The sequence below is a fragment of the Mugil cephalus genome, chromosome 12 (assembly GCF_022458985.1).
Source record: "Mugil cephalus isolate CIBA_MC_2020 chromosome 12, CIBA_Mcephalus_1.1, whole genome shotgun sequence".
NCBI classification, from domain to species: Eukaryota; Metazoa; Chordata; class Actinopteri; order Mugiliformes; family Mugilidae; genus Mugil; species Mugil cephalus.
Genome location: NC_061781.1, coordinates 18,428,949 through 18,445,984, shown reverse-complemented (window position 1 = coordinate 18,445,984; position 17,036 = coordinate 18,428,949). Strand labels below are relative to the sequence as shown.

Below are 17,036 nucleotides of genomic sequence, written 5' to 3'. Positions count from 1 at the left end.
TTTTTGTACAGAATAACACATCCAAAGAACCAATAAAAAGAAACCAGTGACCTGCAGAGAGTTTAAACAACCACTTACAAATCACAAAAGAATCTCAGCGTAAGGCACATTCACCACCTGCTCCAGAGAGTTTGAACATATCTGTGTTAAGTTGTTTTCAGATCATAGACTTAGAAAAATTCAGATATAATCATTTATTATCCTCAATAATTTCACATTGCGTGAAGTGTGCTCGTCCAGTGCCTTTCACTGACTCTTGCTCAGATCGTGTCTCTACTGTCTTTCCTTCACTCGACTGTAACTGAAACTGCTGACTTCAAGCGCTATTCCAAAAAGGTTAAAAAGCCTCAAATCCGTGATGTGGAAAGGTCTAGTTTACACATTAACACAACATTCCTGGCATTCATTGCAAAGCCCACACAGCGACATGTAGTCAATGATTAATAATAAAAATAATAAAAGAAGAAAAACTAAATAACAATGTCAGCCACTGAGAGCCTCCAGCCTCAGCTGGTAGCTCTCCGTGCCAGCGTGTGGTTTATGTTTTTATTGATCTTATTGGCAAAATGCTTCCCACTCATAAAATTTCCATGGGAAAACAGTTTGCTCGAGTGAGCGGTCACCCCCATCAGTTCAAACAGCCCTGTGATCGGATTATCTATCGGCCTTAATCTCGATATGCCCGGTCCTCATCTGGGCTGCGAGCGGAAGAAATTATAATCCACGAGGAAACCATTGACAAACAAATACTGTAGCACAGTAGCAACGCGTCAGTACTTTATTTATTCATTCTTCTGGGAGGACAAAGGGCTGCAGCCAAAGAAGCAGACAGAGCTGTACATGACATGCAGTGTGTTTCATTAAAGCTTCCCCTATATAAAACAACACACATCACATTACACATCATTATGCGGGTAAGGTAAGCTTGCTTGCATATTGTCCTGTAATAATCCATGAAACCACAACCCAAACTCTTATGTCACTGTGGACTGTAAACACGGTGCATGTGGTCTGTTGCTTGTAATCCAGATGCCACCGTCTGGATTTATATTCCAGGGGAAGAGACACGGATTTGTGTGATGAGGAGCCTCATCAGGGGAAGCTGCTTGGCCACACACGCAGAGACACGAATGTGGATGCGTAGGTTTGCATCCCAGTTCTCCCGCCGCCCTCCCTCTCACTGATGCTGATTGCAGCCCAGTGGCCTAGATAGTGCTTCCGTGTCTGAATGCCGTCCTGTGTGAATGTGCAGAGAGTCGGATCTGCTGCTGCAACACGGGGTCCTTGCCCGCGTTTGTCAAGTGTATCTCTTTCAGTGAATGCAAAAACATACGATTGATGACGCTCGCATCTCTTCTCTGCATCCACTTTAGAATCCTGTACGGGTTATTTTATCTCCAGCTTCTGGTGGATTTTTAACCAGGGATGTCTGCTGATACAAAAAAAAAAAAAAAAACTTTCAAAGACACACACACACACACACGGACCTCCTCTGTGATCATATGGGTGAGTGAGCAACCCGGTGTAATGTGTAAGCAGTTCTATGTACCACAGCTCCTCCATGTGTGTCCTCTTTCCAACTGGAGCTTTATTTTTTTTCCCCCTTCTACTCTCATTTCTGTGCCTAAAATCAGGTTAGCGTTTTATAAGGAGCTTAGCGCAGAGGGCCACAGTGTGCCACTAATGTAATAGAGTCTCTCCCTCTCTCCCTCTCCCACTCCCTCCATCCCACTCCCTCCTTCTCCCTCACTTTCTCATCTGTCCTCTTTTCTCTTTGTGCATTTGCTCACCCTGTGATGGAGTGACCTTCACTCTCTTTCTCCCTGCTCGCTTCTCCCTTCCCTCTGCATCTCCCTTCCTTCCGTCTGCAGATGTGGATGCCGCGAGCCTGAGGCTTCAACGTTAGTGCAGCGACGGAGCTGGGACAAGTCAACTCTGTGTGGAGAGAGTGAACGGGAAGGGGAAAGGCTTGCATCAGAATCACTCGGTGAGTTCACTCCGTTTCATCCCGGACCGTGTGTGTGTGAATGTGTGTGCACGAATGTGTGTCATGCAGGTGAATTTTGCCCTGCAGCATGCAGCATGGGAAGTTTGCGATAAAAGCCCTTCTTGTGGATTATAATGGTGCTGGGAAATCTTGCAAGGATCTTTCTGCAATGTTAATAATCCACTGGATTATCCCCTGTTTCTCTTGGCGAACGGCAAAACTCTGAGCAATGGCCTGATTCACTGTGGAGGTTAGCTCACCAACAAAGTTCCAATTTGTGTTGAGGCCGGGAGCTTAGCGGAATCACGTGCAACGTCTTCTTCTTTTCGAGTGCGTCTGCGCGTCCGCGCACCGATATCTTTTCCAGCAGGGCGTACTCGATTGTAATGGAGGTGCAGCGTGGACTTTGCATGTTTATCCATGGCCTGGCGCATCGTGTCTTATCAAGCGACCGTCAAGGGCCACTCTCTGTTGACAACATCTCCTTGGCTACACAGCAACAACTATATGAAAGACAGACGCGTTCATGCGCACCAAACAAACTGAATACAATCCCCAGGGTAAATAAAATAAAACAAGACGGATATCATTTAATACAGGTCAGAATCACTCACAGACCTACATTATTCGGAGGTGAAACTGAGCAAAATCTACCCACCAATCTGTCATGAATGCAACACAGAAGCCGATTTACAACATAGTTTTGTTTTGTGTCCAAGGTTACAAGTATCTGGTTGGGGATTTCTGACTTTTTTTTTTACAAGTTTTGGATGTGCAAATGAAGTTAGATCCTGTTCTAATTTTATTTGGTGTCTCAGAAAGTCCACAAAAACAACAACAACAAACAAAGAACCTCTCAAATACACAATATTGCTTTCTGTCTTATGGCCAAGAAACTGATTTTGCAGCACTTTTAACCATTGGGTAACGATAGTAACATTTATTATTATCATGATTACTTTTTATTTCTATTATGTCTTTTGTCATTTTAAGTTCTTAATGTTATCTTGTTATGTATATAGGGGAACTAAAGGGAGTCTTATTTTGCACAATTTGTTACTGAACCTGTCTTTTGCTTTACAATTACAGTATTTTAAATGAAAAAAAAAAGAGAGAAAAGAAATAATAAGACAAAGCAAAACAAAGACAAAGGGTTAAACTAGATCTTGCACCATGTGTTACATCAACCCAATCTGGATATGTCACTCGAGTAGAGCTGGCCTGGGGCAGCATTTATTGCTGATATACATACACGCTCCACGGTGCAGTACCCTGATAAGACCCTGATACATATTGTCCAGATATTTTTTTCTTGACAGCGCAGCATTTAAAGAGTCATGCTCCTTCTTTGAGCATGTTTTCTTCATCTTAAGGACATAGTTCCCTCACCCACCGCACCTGTTTACAGTAGAGATTCCTGATAATGAACGGCAATAAACCTTTGAACCTCTTTTGTGTTCTTGAGAGAGCAGAGAATACAGCAGTGGAGTATTCACTCCGCTTAAGGTGCCTTCCACCATGTGCCGCCAGCCTCTAGAAAGCGTACGTCTGCAGCTTTTTGTTGGCACGCTTGCTTTTCATTTGCGTTGCTTTTCTTTAAACTCTTTCCTTTCGCCTGTTTTGTGCTTGTGTTTGCAGGGGCTGGGCTGATGGAGACTTTCTCTGGAGACACAGGAGAAAGCACAGAGGACATTCCAGGTGAGATTTACATAAGGTGCTATTGTGAAACGGACGCAGGTTTTACAAAACAAGCTATGAATTAGACTAACTAAGAACCTCTGCGTAACGTTAAAAGGCATGATCAGCACACGTGAAGCACTGTTGCTGTCATATGTAGATCCTACAAGTTTGCGCACGTTTGATGTAACACATGGAAAAGATCGTCAGAGAACCCGGTATAGGATGTGGAGGGGTGGTCACGTGCTTGTGTACGTGAGAGAGAGCTGACCTGGATCGGTCTCACTCTCAATCTCCATTAGGACGTAAAAAGTCCAAGCTCAAGGCTCTGAAAACACGTCTGTTCGGAAGGAGTAAGAGAGCCGGCGGAGACGGAAAGGCCAAACTCAGCCAGTCAGCCAGTGACATCACTGCAGGAAAGGGACTAGGATCGGATGAAGATTTGGCGTGAGTGTGTTTCTGACAGGAAACCTTTCACAGATTCACGTTTGCGCCCTTATTTTTTTATTTTTTTAGCCCCTTTCTTGTTTGCTCTCCCATTCTGCTAACTCAGATGCCCACAGGGCGTGATGGGGTCGCGAGCATTGTCCCACGACAGCATCTTCCTGGCTGATCAGGTTCTGACAGATGCTGAGCCAGCCAGGGTCTTATCTCAGGAGAACGTGCACAGCAAAATTAAAGCTCTGCAGGTACAGACTTTTTTTTTTATTGTAGGTATGTTGGTGGGAACGTCAAATTCAGAGGAGACATGGTGTAAATGATTTTCTGGTTTTGTGCTTTTAAAGATAAAGCTTCAGAAGCAGAAGATGCATTTCGGTCCGCCGCCCATGGTTTGTCCGATCAGACGTCCCGACGATGCAGGTGGTCATTTGGAGCACAGCCCTTATGATATCCCCGAAGGAGGCATCCTCGTCGAGGTGATTTATCATCCCAGTTAAGCAGCTACGATGTTCACGATCATTTATCTTCAAGAATACATCTGTGGATCTGAGAGAATAATTTTTTTTTTACGATTTCGAGTGACGCATATTCTCAGAAATTCTCATATTTTCAGAAATTTAAACTCTGTTTAACACAGCCATAACTTTTTTGGAGGCAGTATAAAACAGAGTCTTGTCCGATTGCTTCTGTGGACTGTGGACTCATTCATAATAGGTTACAATTTATACATACTCATACAGTTTAATGTGAAAAAAAAAGAATACTGTATGATAATCCCTTGAACAGCTGCACTCTGTAGAGTTTTTTGCAAACATTTTTTTCCTCGAACAAGGAGTAAGCACCGAACATGCTGGGGACTATTTTAAGGCACAGATTAATGCACAGTGAGTGCACTCGTGAGGATTTATTTATGCGGGATTTACTCAAAATAAACTGCAATGTCCTTGTTTTTTGTGTGTGTAACGAAAGAATGTGCCACACCGTACAATAGTCACATTGATCCCTTTTTATTATTATTATTATTACACGTGGACATCAATTGAATGCAAGAATAAGATTTTTTAAAGTCCAAACTTTTTGTTTTAAAGGCATTTGTCTTTAAAACATTTTTTTCTTTATTTGCTATGTAACACTTTTGTTGTGCTCTCATTTTCAGATGACATCCCAGCCAACCTCCCAGCCTCTCTATTCCAGCCCCAATCCTGCACCCGCCAAATCTCTTCCACCGACCCCGTCCAATTCTTACCCACTTTCCGTCCCTTCCAATTCCTTGTCTTCCTCTTCTGTCGAGGCCCCGTTAGACTTTAGCACACCAGCCCAATTCAGCCCCTGCTTGGACACTTCGGCTGCACGTCACCGGATGTCTGTCAAACCCAAAAACCAGAGGGCCGGCACTAAGAAGAAACCTGACGTGGTGAGTGACCTTTTTCACTACTGTGTAAATACGGCACTGCTTGTAAAAACACAAATCATACCTCCTTCACTTGATGTCTCTCTTTTACAGACTCAGTCTAAGTCTCACACGGACATCCTGAACAACATCGACCACCCCGAGTCCGAGAAAGAGCAAGAGCTGCTCTGTGTTCAAGAGGAGGCGACAATGACAGCAGAAGAAGGAAGGATCAATATTCCTGTCGTGACTTACGTCTCTCCTCTTTTCAAACCTGCAGAAGTAGCACAAGTCACATTAGAGGCAACTCCCAAATCGTCCAGTCTGAGTTTTCCCCAACAGGACCTTGATTTTCCTGCAATACTAACCCCTCCGTCCTCCCCGATTTTCCCCCGAGTCAGACTTCGAAGAGGTGTGGATGCAGGGTATAATGAGCGGCCTCACTCGTCCTTCATAGAGTCAGAACTGAAGAACAAAACAGAAGGGGAGATACAAGTGACGTTCCATTACAAGAAGAGTACTCTCAACAAGGATGAAGCCTCCCCCGACCAGCTGCCCGCCGCCCCCACCTCGATGGCGGCCTTCAGGTCTTCTTCCCTTCGACAGGTTGAAGTTGAAGGCGAGAGCATGAGAGGATTTAAAAGATCTGCCCCAGGATCTGGCTCTTTCCATTTATCCGTCAACACTTCCCCAAACCAGGACAGCGAAAGACCACGATCGGGGAGTTTTATAGGAGTGCTGGGACACACTGAAACTAAGCATAAGACAATCGAGGCGGTTGAAGAGAAAAGTTTGAAGGAAAGGGAGGAATTTAGAAGCGTCCAGCTCAGAGCAAGCCCCTTCTCTTTGAGAAGACTTGGGCAAGATGCAACGCCACCCGCGACCCCAGTTGTCCCATGGGAGAGGAAGGACAGCCTTAAAAAGGTAGAATCAGACGAACCGTCTAAAAATGTCCCTCCGGGTGGCGTGGAAGGAGGGGAACTGGAGAGCAGCCAGGAGGAGGTGGAAGAGGCAGTGGAGGCGAAGGAGGTTCAGGAGGTTCAGGAGGAAGACGGAAAGACAGCGTTCGGCGTTAAACTGCGCTCCACATCTCAGTCGATCAGACTTCGGTCTGATTCTGCTACGGACCGGAACGCGAAGACTGTGGAGCAAAAAAGACTGAAAATAAGTGATAATGCCAGTTCTGTGTGTGAAAGACTGCCAGCGAACATGGTTAGCACCACGTCCACCACTGAAGAAGTCAGACCAACAGGTGAGTCTCTGAGAACTGTTAATATGGCTCTTAATATTCATAATGCATTAATAATGTCCATTGATGTGCAAATAAATATCACATGGGTCAATGTATAATAGTACATAGTTGACAGGTATCATAGTTGATCACATTTTGGCTGTTTTCAGGCCTAAAAACAACATGGCCACTTATAACCAGTCACCACATGGTATTGTTATGGAAAGATTCTTCTAAATATTATATATACAATTGAGTACATTGAACATATTTTAATGACACTGTTGAAATGTAACACTTGACTCACAAGCTACTTTATATTAGATAGTTAATAAAGAGGAGAAAAAACATACCTTGGAGCAGGTCATGTGATTTTCCTTTCGAGGTGTAATGTAATGTGTTTTCAGTGGGTAACTTAGTTGGAAGTGATTTCTCAGACACAGATACAAAGTTATTTTCCACATAAAATATGATATATTGACTAAAAGTTGGTTGTTATTAAATTCGGACGGTTATTTAGTTGACATTTAACAGATATCTAGTCTTTTTTTATATTAATAACTGATTGTTTCCATAATAAATGATTATGGATTTTGTACAGACATGATCATGAGGAACATAAGAACTTTTGTTTTTTTACTTTTAATAAAAATGTGTGCAAGGTATATCCCATGGTCCCTAAATTATATATTCACCCACATAAAAATTCTTCAGTCATGCACTTTTAAGTTTAAAAGGACCTTTGTTTACAAACACACTGTATTGCCCTTGAAGATTTATAATTAGACATTTGGAATATTTTTGATTCCCTGCAGAGTTAAACATTATACAGATACGTACTGTAATGCTGCGTCTGTGAAACACCTTTCACATGGTAAATAAGTACTTCAGAAAGATAAGATGCTTTCTGATGACAGGGGAATTTTGTACTCATTAAAACGCTACACTGGATACCTTTAACAGTGCTGCCAAGCATATCTAACAGATCGTGTCACTCCTCAGGTCTCGTCCCGTCTGACTTCCACGTTCCAATCAAGGATAATGCTCCGATTGACAGCAGTCCCCCTGTCATGCCTGCTGAGGTCCCAATGGCCTCCACAAACCCCAGAGAAGCAGAGAGTAAACCCCAGGAACCGCAACCTGCCCCTCAGACGGCCCCGTCCGAGGTGTCCTGGATGAGTCTGGCAATGGAAAAGACTAGGAGCCTGCAACAGCTTTTCACTAGCAGATTCCCCAGAGATTTTACAAGCAATGCACAGACAAATACGCAAACTCCAGGTCGAACCCAAGCACAAGTGCAGTCCACGAGTCAAACAGAGACTGCTGCACAAGTGCTGACCCAGACTGTAAAGATGCAACAAAGTGCAACGCCTGTACAAGCTGCAAATCAACGGCCGGGGGAAACAAAAAAAGCAGAAACTGTTCCAAGTCAAGTGCAGACCGTCAAACCGTCTCCGGTGGCGGGGCAACAGAAAATGTCAGTGACAACGCCTGTTCAGTCAAATACCTCTAAAGAGCAACAAACGTCAAGGCAAAGCAGTGAAGATCAGTCAATTACAAGTCAGTCTGTCTCACAGTCTGTACGGACCGTTCCATGGACAACCCAGTCCCGGTTTCGCTCCTCCTCACAACCAGAAACCACATCTCAGTTTGCACAGGGGAACACCACACAGTCTCCTCCAAAGTCTCACCTCCCCTCAGGCCAGCAGCAACCCCCTTGGAGCAATAGAGATCTGCAACCCACCAACCAGCTCAAATCCACAACTTCAGCTTCAGTTTCTGCTGTCACATCAACTGCCACTCCTCCTCCGGCTTCAGCCTTCGGAAGTTTGGAAAGAGAAACCCCGGTGCGAAAGGAGTCGAACTCAATCAGGCGAGCGGTTTGGGCTGGTTCACTGAGCGAGAGGGCTGTTTTTTTGGAACGGGCACAGGGGACCATGGCACCTGGACCCAAGGGGGTTTGTGGTACTTCTTTGCTGTCTTTCATATCACGTGTGATATGTCATCCTCTCAATACTTATTTGATTTCCCTGATCTGAACCCTCTTCATGCTGAACACCATAAAACAGGTCACTAATGTAATGAAACATTAAAAAAAAGAAAAGAAAAAGAAGTGACTTCCTAAAATAGCATGGGTTGTAGTTTTTAGGAGATACAGCTAAAAAGTGGACTAGTTTTCACATTTGGTCCTCTAATAAGTACATGAACACGTTGAAGATGTCACGCAGAACAACTGGTGGCTCAGTGATTTATTTTAAATAGGTTTTGGAATGCAGGAATTTTTCAGCTTTCACTGGCAGCTTTTGGCAATTACTGAATTACAGAGCATGACTAGATGTTTTGCTCAACTACCACTGCCAAGATATCATGATGCTCTAACATATAGTATTTTATCTCAGGTGGAATTGAGGAAGGTTCAAACAGAAATGCAGGCATCCGATGAGGCCTCCGCCTTGACAGGAACGTCACCTCAAAGCAAAGACACAACGCCAGAGGGAAGACAAGGGGTAAAACTTGCAGGTGTGTTGATATATAGTAGTGATAATGGAGGGTATGCATTGACGTCACTGCCGCCTGGGGCCACGCCCCCCTGACTGATAAAACACAGTGAAATGTTTCAGTAAATACAGCGAGACTGGGAAAAATGTGAATTATCAGTTCAAATTAAGGACAATTGGACTCGACAATGATCCATACAAACTAGTGTGGATTTGGGGGGAAAAATGGATTAGCCTTAGTTTTAGTTAGTTTCCGTTAGTTTTAAATAATTTCAGTTATGATAAATGTAGCTTAATAAAAGATGCTAAGGCTAAGACCTTTACTAGCCATACAATACTGTAGCGTCCGACCGGATGTTAAAAGTATGACGAGGTGATCACAAATATTCTATTTATTGCTATTTATTGTTGGAAGTGAAATAGTTACTGTCAGCAGTATTGTGCCAAAAGAACATCAACAACTTTATCTGACAGCCCTCCAGGACATAAATTAAGAAGTAATTTAAGGAATTACTTCGTCAGAGTTTAATATTAATATTACAAATTAATATTACCTGACACTAAATGTGAACCACAACAACAGGTTTCTGTGCCTGGATTCCAGTTGTCTCTTTGTAACGCAGCGATCCATTTACTTCTCAGTAGAGACTTCGCTTACTGTGACGTCACGTGCATACCCTCTATAATGAAAACTGTACAAGCTCTTCATGTGCAGCAATGTGACACAGGATTTTGTTTTCATAGAATCAAGTCCCACCAAAGTTCCAGAAAGGCCTCGAGAGGACAAATGGCAGCGAAAAAACACAGTGGCGTCTTCACTGCCTTCGTCGTCGTCGCCCACTTTGCCATCGGTGTTGCAGTCGATGTCCGACAGCGGACAGCCATCCTGGATGGAACTAGCCAAGAGGAAGTCAATGGCCTGGAGCGATAAGACCATGGACTAACAAGGAAACGGAGTGTGAAATCAAGAATGTAAACATCCATGCAGACTACCGTCATTGAGGTTAACGTGCTGCATGTTTCCTGGGGCTGTCAGACGTGTTGATTCAACTCTTGTCGCTAATTGTCGAGGCTGTTGTGTTTGTGTTCGATCGTGAAGTGTTGATGTTTTATTGAAAAAAAAGCAGAGTATATTCTCAAATGTCATTTAAATATACCTACTTTAAGATAAGGTGTGTTTATAAAGAATGTTTAACGTGTGATTCAGCAGTTCATTGCAGTTAAAGGTTTATGTTAAATAATAAAATTTATAATGCCGAATGCTTTCGTTGCCACAGACGATATTGAATTACAAAATCACACATATTCACTTGGTCAAAATGCAGAAATTCAAATTCATTAGTTCAAGAGAATTTTATGTTTTTCCCTGTTTTTTTTATCATTATTATGTTTATGGACAATGTGCACATACATTAAACTGTCAAAAAACCATCCTACATCCAACACAGACCCACAGGATGTAGAGAGATGCCTACTACACGACACTACAAACATTGCACAAAAACACACAAACACTATACAATCTATGATGTGCTCCTACATATGTGCTCCATATGTAGAGTCTTGTTTGATACTTTTATTGAGACTCACAAACTAATTGTAGCCGAGTGAATGTGGCGTCAAGGAATTGGAGAAATGGTCTCACACGGGAGCGCAGGTGAGTGGCTAATTAGGCTGATAAGGGACACTTGCTGGTGGCCTGAAAACGTGACTCTGGGCTTTTTTTTTTTGCGCGTCGGTGATCACCTGTGTGAGCTAGTGAGCTGCTGCCTTGGTCTTTTTTCGATGTTTTAGTTTAATTGATTCCGCTATGCCGCCTATAACAAGTATGCGCCAGCGGGTTCCAAATTTTTCGCTCCTGGTTGCACTGAGTCCGCGTGTGTGTGGTCGTCTGGTTCCTCTGGTAAAGGAACTAGGGTAGTAATAGGCTGGTTGAATCCAGTACTTCGGGCAAAGGCTGAAGGGTGTCAGTAGGGCATAGACCAAGGCAGTGGGGCTCACGAAGACCGGGCTACCCGTGACGGCCAGCTGCGTTGGGCAGTTTGAAGCAAGCCCCGTTTCGTATGCGTTGGCCAGCCCGTGGAGATGGACGATCTGCGGGCAGAAGTACAGGCCCTTAAGAGAGGGTGGAAGCGGATAAGGCCCCAGTGACATCCTTAAAGGACCGGAATGAGACGTTGATGGTGCAACTACAGAAGCTGTGACTTGTATTGAGACTCGCAAACTAATTGTAGCCGAGTGAAGATGACGTCAAGGATTTGGGGGAAGGGTCCGACCCGGGAGCGCAGGTGAGTGGCTAATTAGGCTGATAAGGGGCACCTGGCTGCTCGTGAGCTGAAAACGTGACTCTGGGCTGTTAGTTCCTCCAAGGCTGACACCGCGTGTAACTCTGCTGGGGTCAAAATGCAGATATTCAAATTCATTAGTTCAGGAGAATTTTATTTTTTTTCTCCCGAGTTTTTTTTTAATCCTTTTTTTTTATTATGTTTATGGACAGTGTGCACATACATTAAACAGTGTCAAAAACATTCTACATCCCACACAGACCCACATGATGTACAGAGATGCCAACTACACCACACTACAAACATTGCACAAAAACACATAATCTAAAATGTGCTCCTGATGTAATATGTAGAGTCTTGTTTGAGACTTTTATTGAGACTCACAAACTAATAAATACCTTTTTTTTTATCTATTTGATGTTGCCTGACATTATGACAAACAGTAATCTTATACTACCTTGGCTCTGTTATTAAGTATCTATTGGATACCATATTTATGACTCTGTTATCATCTAGGAGCTAGTGTAAGTAAACTAAGTGGGATGAGCGTCGAAGGTGCACGGCTTCATATTTTGAAAAGTCGTGTTTGCTAACTTTGGCTGTCTAAAAGTATTATTGGGAATTTCCTGCTGACACACCCTCGTGTCTTAATGAACTGATTAAGCTTAGTGAGCTTGTCAAAGGGGTTAATTTAGTATGTTTAGATTTTGCTGATTCAAACAGAATCCAGCTCATGTCACAGTTTTACAGGATTATGTCTTGCAGTAAATCCATAGCTGTAAAATAAACACATTGTGCAGGAGCCCACCATGAAATGTTTACTCTGACAAATATTAATCCTGACAAAAATGCAATCCAATGAGATTGCAAGGCAAGTGACCACACATATAAAATATATATACTATATTCACTATAGTACAGTCTCTGGGTTGGAGTTGTGTTTCTGACTTGTGGAGCTCTATACTACATCTACTGCCGTGGTCTCATCAGCCATGTTTGCTTTAGTCAGATGTGTGTATCTATGACAGATGGATGTTTATGTCATTTCTCCTGCTGCTCTTTCTCTTTTCTGTCTCTACCTGGACGTGTCATGATTCTGTATGTTTTTCATTGTACCATGAACATGTTTTGAGTTTACTCATTTATTTTGGGAAATTCCTTGAATTCTTGGTACTGGCTATTCCCGGTATTTTCCACCCCTTGATTGTTTTATTGGTTTCTCATTGTGTACGCCACCCTATTTGGTTACACCTTTGTCTCATCATCCCTCTGTCCATGTGTGTGTATGTTCGTTTTTGTCACATTATCATGTTTTCTGTGTCAATGCCATGCCTTTTGTCGTCATGCTATGTTCCTGTGATGTTCACCCATGTTCTCGTTTTAAGGATTATTTTAGGGATTTTTTTTGGATTTACCTGGGATGGCATGGGATAAGATTTCCCTTGACACCGTCGCCTTCAGGCTTGCTTTGTTGGTTTCAGACCGTTTTATAAAGTGTCTTGAGATAATTTGTTATTGATGCTATATAAATAAAATTTAGTCTAATTATAGTACGCCTCAAATCTTGTGAAATATGCAGCTATGTGAGTAAATGCACTGTTGGCAACTGCTGTTCGATTCGATACAGGCTGGTATCCGCGATTCCAATACCGATACTTTGTTCAAGTACACATTTTCTTTATAGCAAAGCTTATACAATAACAGGAAAAAAACAGTGGATGGTGTTTCTGACACTAAAAAAAACAAAAAACAAATGAGACCATTAAAATAAGTTTATTAAGATCTACTATAAAAAACGAAAATTTACTTCTGACACTGTGCTATCCTCTTCTGGCCTCCTCATCATAAATGCCTCGTATTCTGTGTTGTGTTTTAACCTGAGGTGTTTCACAAGGTTTGTTGCGTTGCTATAACGCAATCATTTTGTAACTTAGTTTCCACTGTGTTCCTGTTAATGATCTACATTACCTCGAATGACTGAAGTATCAAAGGTATCTATGTTTAGATTTGACAATCGATTTTAGAGGACCTGGTATCGGATCCGTCGGTATTTCAGTATCGATCCGCATATCACTATCAGTAATTTCTCCTCCGTTGTGTAATAGCTTCAGTGGCTCGGTTACAAAATGCTCTTCCCCGATGTGTCGGTAGAGGTCGCTGTAGACACGCGCTCTCGGTCTGGTGTCCCCGTGTTACGAAAGCGCATACACGTGAGTTTGTAAACAAGGGAGTGAGTGGAGCAGGGCGGCCATTCTCCCTTATCAATGATATGAGGCCCCGGTGCTTTCCCTTGGCAGTATTTGCCAGCATCCTGACCCTGTGCCTCGGCTACACCCTGAGGAGCTCCGTGTCCTGGGTCGTGTCCTCCAACGATGTGGTGGAGGACGCGGACCTGTCGGAGGAGGTCGCCCCGTCTCTCCTGGTGGACAGTGCCGGGTTGTGGAAACAGGGGTATCCGTTATCCGACGTCCTCGCAGATAGCGCGGAGAGCCCCGGAGAGCTGGTCAAGCCCGAAGACGACAATGTAGCCCAGCTCTCCTCTCGGTTGTTTTCATATCGGTTGGAGAAGGTGAAGAAGTCTGCTAGCAGCAGCAGCTCTCCTCCACCTCCTCCTCCACACCAGGAAACTGCCAGGACAGCCAGATACATAGCTCACTACAGTGACTGGGGACATTTGGCCACCATTTCAACTCAAGACAAGGTAACACACGCACAAGGGACTGGTCTTGGGCAGGGTGTACCTTTTTTTGTGTGTGTGTGTGTGTGTTTGTTTCATGACACCATAATAAACATGTGGTCATGGTCAGTGCATTTAAATTTAACAGGTAAAGTTCTCAAACACTCTGGGATCTGCATTGATGTATCATATTTAATAGGCCAATCATGAGCAAGAATCAACTCAACCACATGTGTTTTAATTTCATTCTAAGAACATTTTTTAAAAAAAAAAAAAAAAAGTCAGTTGTCTAGTCTTGTCTTATCTTGTCTGTGAAGGCAGTCAGGTATTTGCGTCCAAAACACACCTAAAACAAAGGCAACCAGACTTGTTGAGTCTCTAAAAGATATTTCACCAATCATCCAAGTGGTTCCTTCTGTTGTAAATGACTGGTAGGGAGTTTAGGTATTTATTAGGAACAGCTGTTAGTTGTGCACACTTTAGGTCTTAGTCCACCTTCATTATTTACAAAGATGGCTTCCTTCAAGACACTGAGGAGAACAACGTACACATTTTAGCCACAGAAGCCAAGTAGTTTGAAAGAAGTGAAGAGCAAGCCATCTGTGTGATACTGGAAAACACCCCTCTGGGCAGGTGGGCTGAGATATAATTTATTGCCCAACGTCTTAACATCTGCCCTGCATGGCCGAGAACCTTCACAGACGAGACAAAAAAGTAACAAACCCTGAAAAAGTACTTTCATTAATAAAGTTGCCTTTATTTTTGATCATCTTATACGTTAATCTAGATTTAAGACACCCAAACAGCTGTTTTAGTGAAATTCACCATGTGTTGTAAGAGTGTTTTTCCAGTTAATCCTTTTGAATTATTTTTTTTATACCCCTTTTCTCTTTGTTCTGCTTTCAGTTCATTCATTGTTACCCTCATCTGTCACTGTTAATATCTGTTTTCTTCTCAGATCAAAGGTCTCCCCTTTGGGAACATCTTCTCGATCAGTGATGGACCTCTGGACAACAGCACTGGAGTGATTTACTTTTATGTCACTCCAATGGACAACACTGTCTCAGACCTCAAAAGCAACCCCTATGCTTCCCTCACCTTCTCAGAGGCTGAAGGGGAATTCTGCAGGTAGGCTTCAGATTTTAAATTCCCTCCGCTGAAGTCATGGTCAGATTAATTTGCTAAAGGGCCCTAAAACACAAACTGCTGGTGCCCTGATGACGACCAGAGACACTGGTGTTTTTGAATCCCCTGAGTAGTTGACTTGACTGAATTAACCTCAGTTAAATTATAACAGATTTTCTGTGAGCTATGAAGAACCGCGTGTGTTGCAGAGGTAGCATGTTGTATTGTTTTTTTCAAGGCAAATGGTGTACGATCCAGAGGATCCCAGATGTGCTCGCCTCACACTAACAGGCAAGATGGTGGAGGTGCCCCCAGAGGAGCTCACGTTTGCAAAGGAGGCAATGTTCTCAAGGTGACTGTAATATTGTAATGCTGCCTGTCTGCTTGATTCAACACTCAGAATATGAGGAACATTTGGTGCATTCATTTTCATGGACTGCTCTATTTTTCATAGGCACCCTGTGATGACCAAGTGGCCAGTGGGACACAAGTGGTTCTTCATGAAGCTGGAGCTGGTCCAGGTGTGGCTGCAGGACTGGGTCGGAGGAGTATCGCTCATTCCACTGGAGGAATACTTCAAAGCGACGCCCTTCTGAGAAGATCCTTCCCCCTGCATCATCATCATCAGCCTACAAATACATTTCAGTTGAGCTCTGTGCAGCACAGATCACTCTACAGAAAGGTGTGAGAATTCGCAAAGCATTTACATTTTTTTCCATTTCTATATTAATGTGTGAGAATGAATGTTCTTCACATCCACACTTTGTCTTCTTCCTCAGCCTTAGCTTGACACACGAGATCAGTTTATCAGTCTCCTGCTACTGAAGTGTGAATGTATTTATAGTTAACAAGTTAGTTCTTCTGAATGACTTAAATGTCATTTAATCCTAAGCGCCGGTTTTATGGGTTCGCACTAAGATGTACGTGCCATTTCAAAAACCACACACAGTTATTGAGTATACATTTCAAGTTCATTTGTTTGTATTAAGTCACCACTGAAATCTGAAATTTCAATTGCCTTTTTTTGACAAAAATGGTGAATAAAGATTTGTTAACTGAAGATACGCGACTCAGAATGTATGACATAGAAAACCATCTCTGCTTAGGCTTCCTTTAGTAGTGATTCAAGATTGTGAAACATAACACTTGTCTGGAACATAACATAACTTATGTATAACTAATGTATAAAAGCTCACTCTTGTATGCATGCATAATTCATGCCAGGCTCCAGTGCTCGGAGACAACGAATGGGTTTGGCACAGGTTTAGTTTCACAATCTCAGGGGGGAGTGCAGATTTGCTTGGAATGAGTACATATTTTGTCTGGACAATGCAGTCAGTGTACCAAACTAGAGTAAATTTTAAGTAACGATTTAAAAAAAACAAAAAACAGTGCATTATTGTTGCTTTCCTGATAATAATTTGGCTAAAAAGGACAAGTCGTCCAAGTACAAATAAATGCATGGGCAAGGAGTTTTTACAGTGGAAAAATGTAAAGACAACCGAGTCTCAACAAACTGACAACATGGACAAAATATCCAAATTTTTACTGAATGAATGTTACAAAGACAATTAACCTAACACTACTGAAGAACACAGTATTTTGCTTGTAACTTTAATATAAAGTGCATTCAACTAAAATTCATAACAGAACATTATTTTCCGGTAAGTTAATCAGCGAATGTAGTAGTATACCAAATACAGACACCAGCATGCACACAATTAC

General features: G+C 42.7%; 2 protein-coding genes and 1 long non-coding RNA gene across 6 annotated transcripts; 2 read left to right on the top strand and 1 right to left on the bottom strand.

Moving 5' to 3' along the window:
- Positions 1–235: 235 nt before the first annotated feature.
- LOC125017136 lies at positions 236–2,593 on the bottom strand. Its single transcript, XR_007113817.1, has 3 exons — positions 2,248–2,593; positions 1,791–1,935; positions 236–1,429 (listed from the first exon to the last, which is right to left on the bottom strand). It is a non-coding gene; the product is annotated as an uncharacterized LOC125017136 (long non-coding RNA).
- cracdla (cracd like a) lies at positions 1,830–10,484 on the top strand. Of its 4 annotated transcripts, none has more exons than XM_047599981.1 (10): positions 1,830–1,987; positions 3,626–3,685; positions 3,967–4,111; positions 4,218–4,353; positions 4,450–4,581; positions 5,262–5,519; positions 5,610–6,747; positions 7,729–8,684; positions 9,126–9,246; positions 9,969–10,484. In XM_047599981.1, exons 2-10 carry the CDS (start codon positions 3,637–3,639, stop codon positions 10,166–10,168), a joined length of 3,135 nt encoding a protein of 1,044 aa, XP_047455937.1. In that variant the 5' UTR covers positions 1,830–1,987; positions 3,626–3,636; the 3' UTR covers positions 10,169–10,484. The 4 variants fall into 4 exon arrangements, 3 of the variants coding, with proteins under 3 accessions (XP_047455937.1, XP_047455936.1, XP_047455938.1); XR_007113816.1 differs by lacking the exon at positions 1,830–1,987 and adding an exon at positions 3,442–3,529 and having other exon boundaries at positions 7,729–8,691; positions 9,969–10,019; XM_047599980.1 differs by lacking the exon at positions 1,830–1,987 and adding an exon at positions 3,442–3,529.
- A 3,214-nt stretch (positions 10,485–13,698) lies between these two features.
- creg2 (cellular repressor of E1A-stimulated genes 2) lies at positions 13,699–16,371 on the top strand. Its single transcript, XM_047601981.1, has 4 exons — positions 13,699–14,210; positions 15,145–15,314; positions 15,550–15,663; positions 15,766–16,371. The coding sequence occupies exons 1-4, from the start codon at positions 13,779–13,781 to the stop codon at positions 15,905–15,907; spliced, it is 858 nt and encodes a 285-aa protein (XP_047457937.1). The 5' UTR covers positions 13,699–13,778; the 3' UTR covers positions 15,908–16,371.
- The last annotated feature ends 665 nt before the right edge of the window (positions 16,372–17,036 follow it).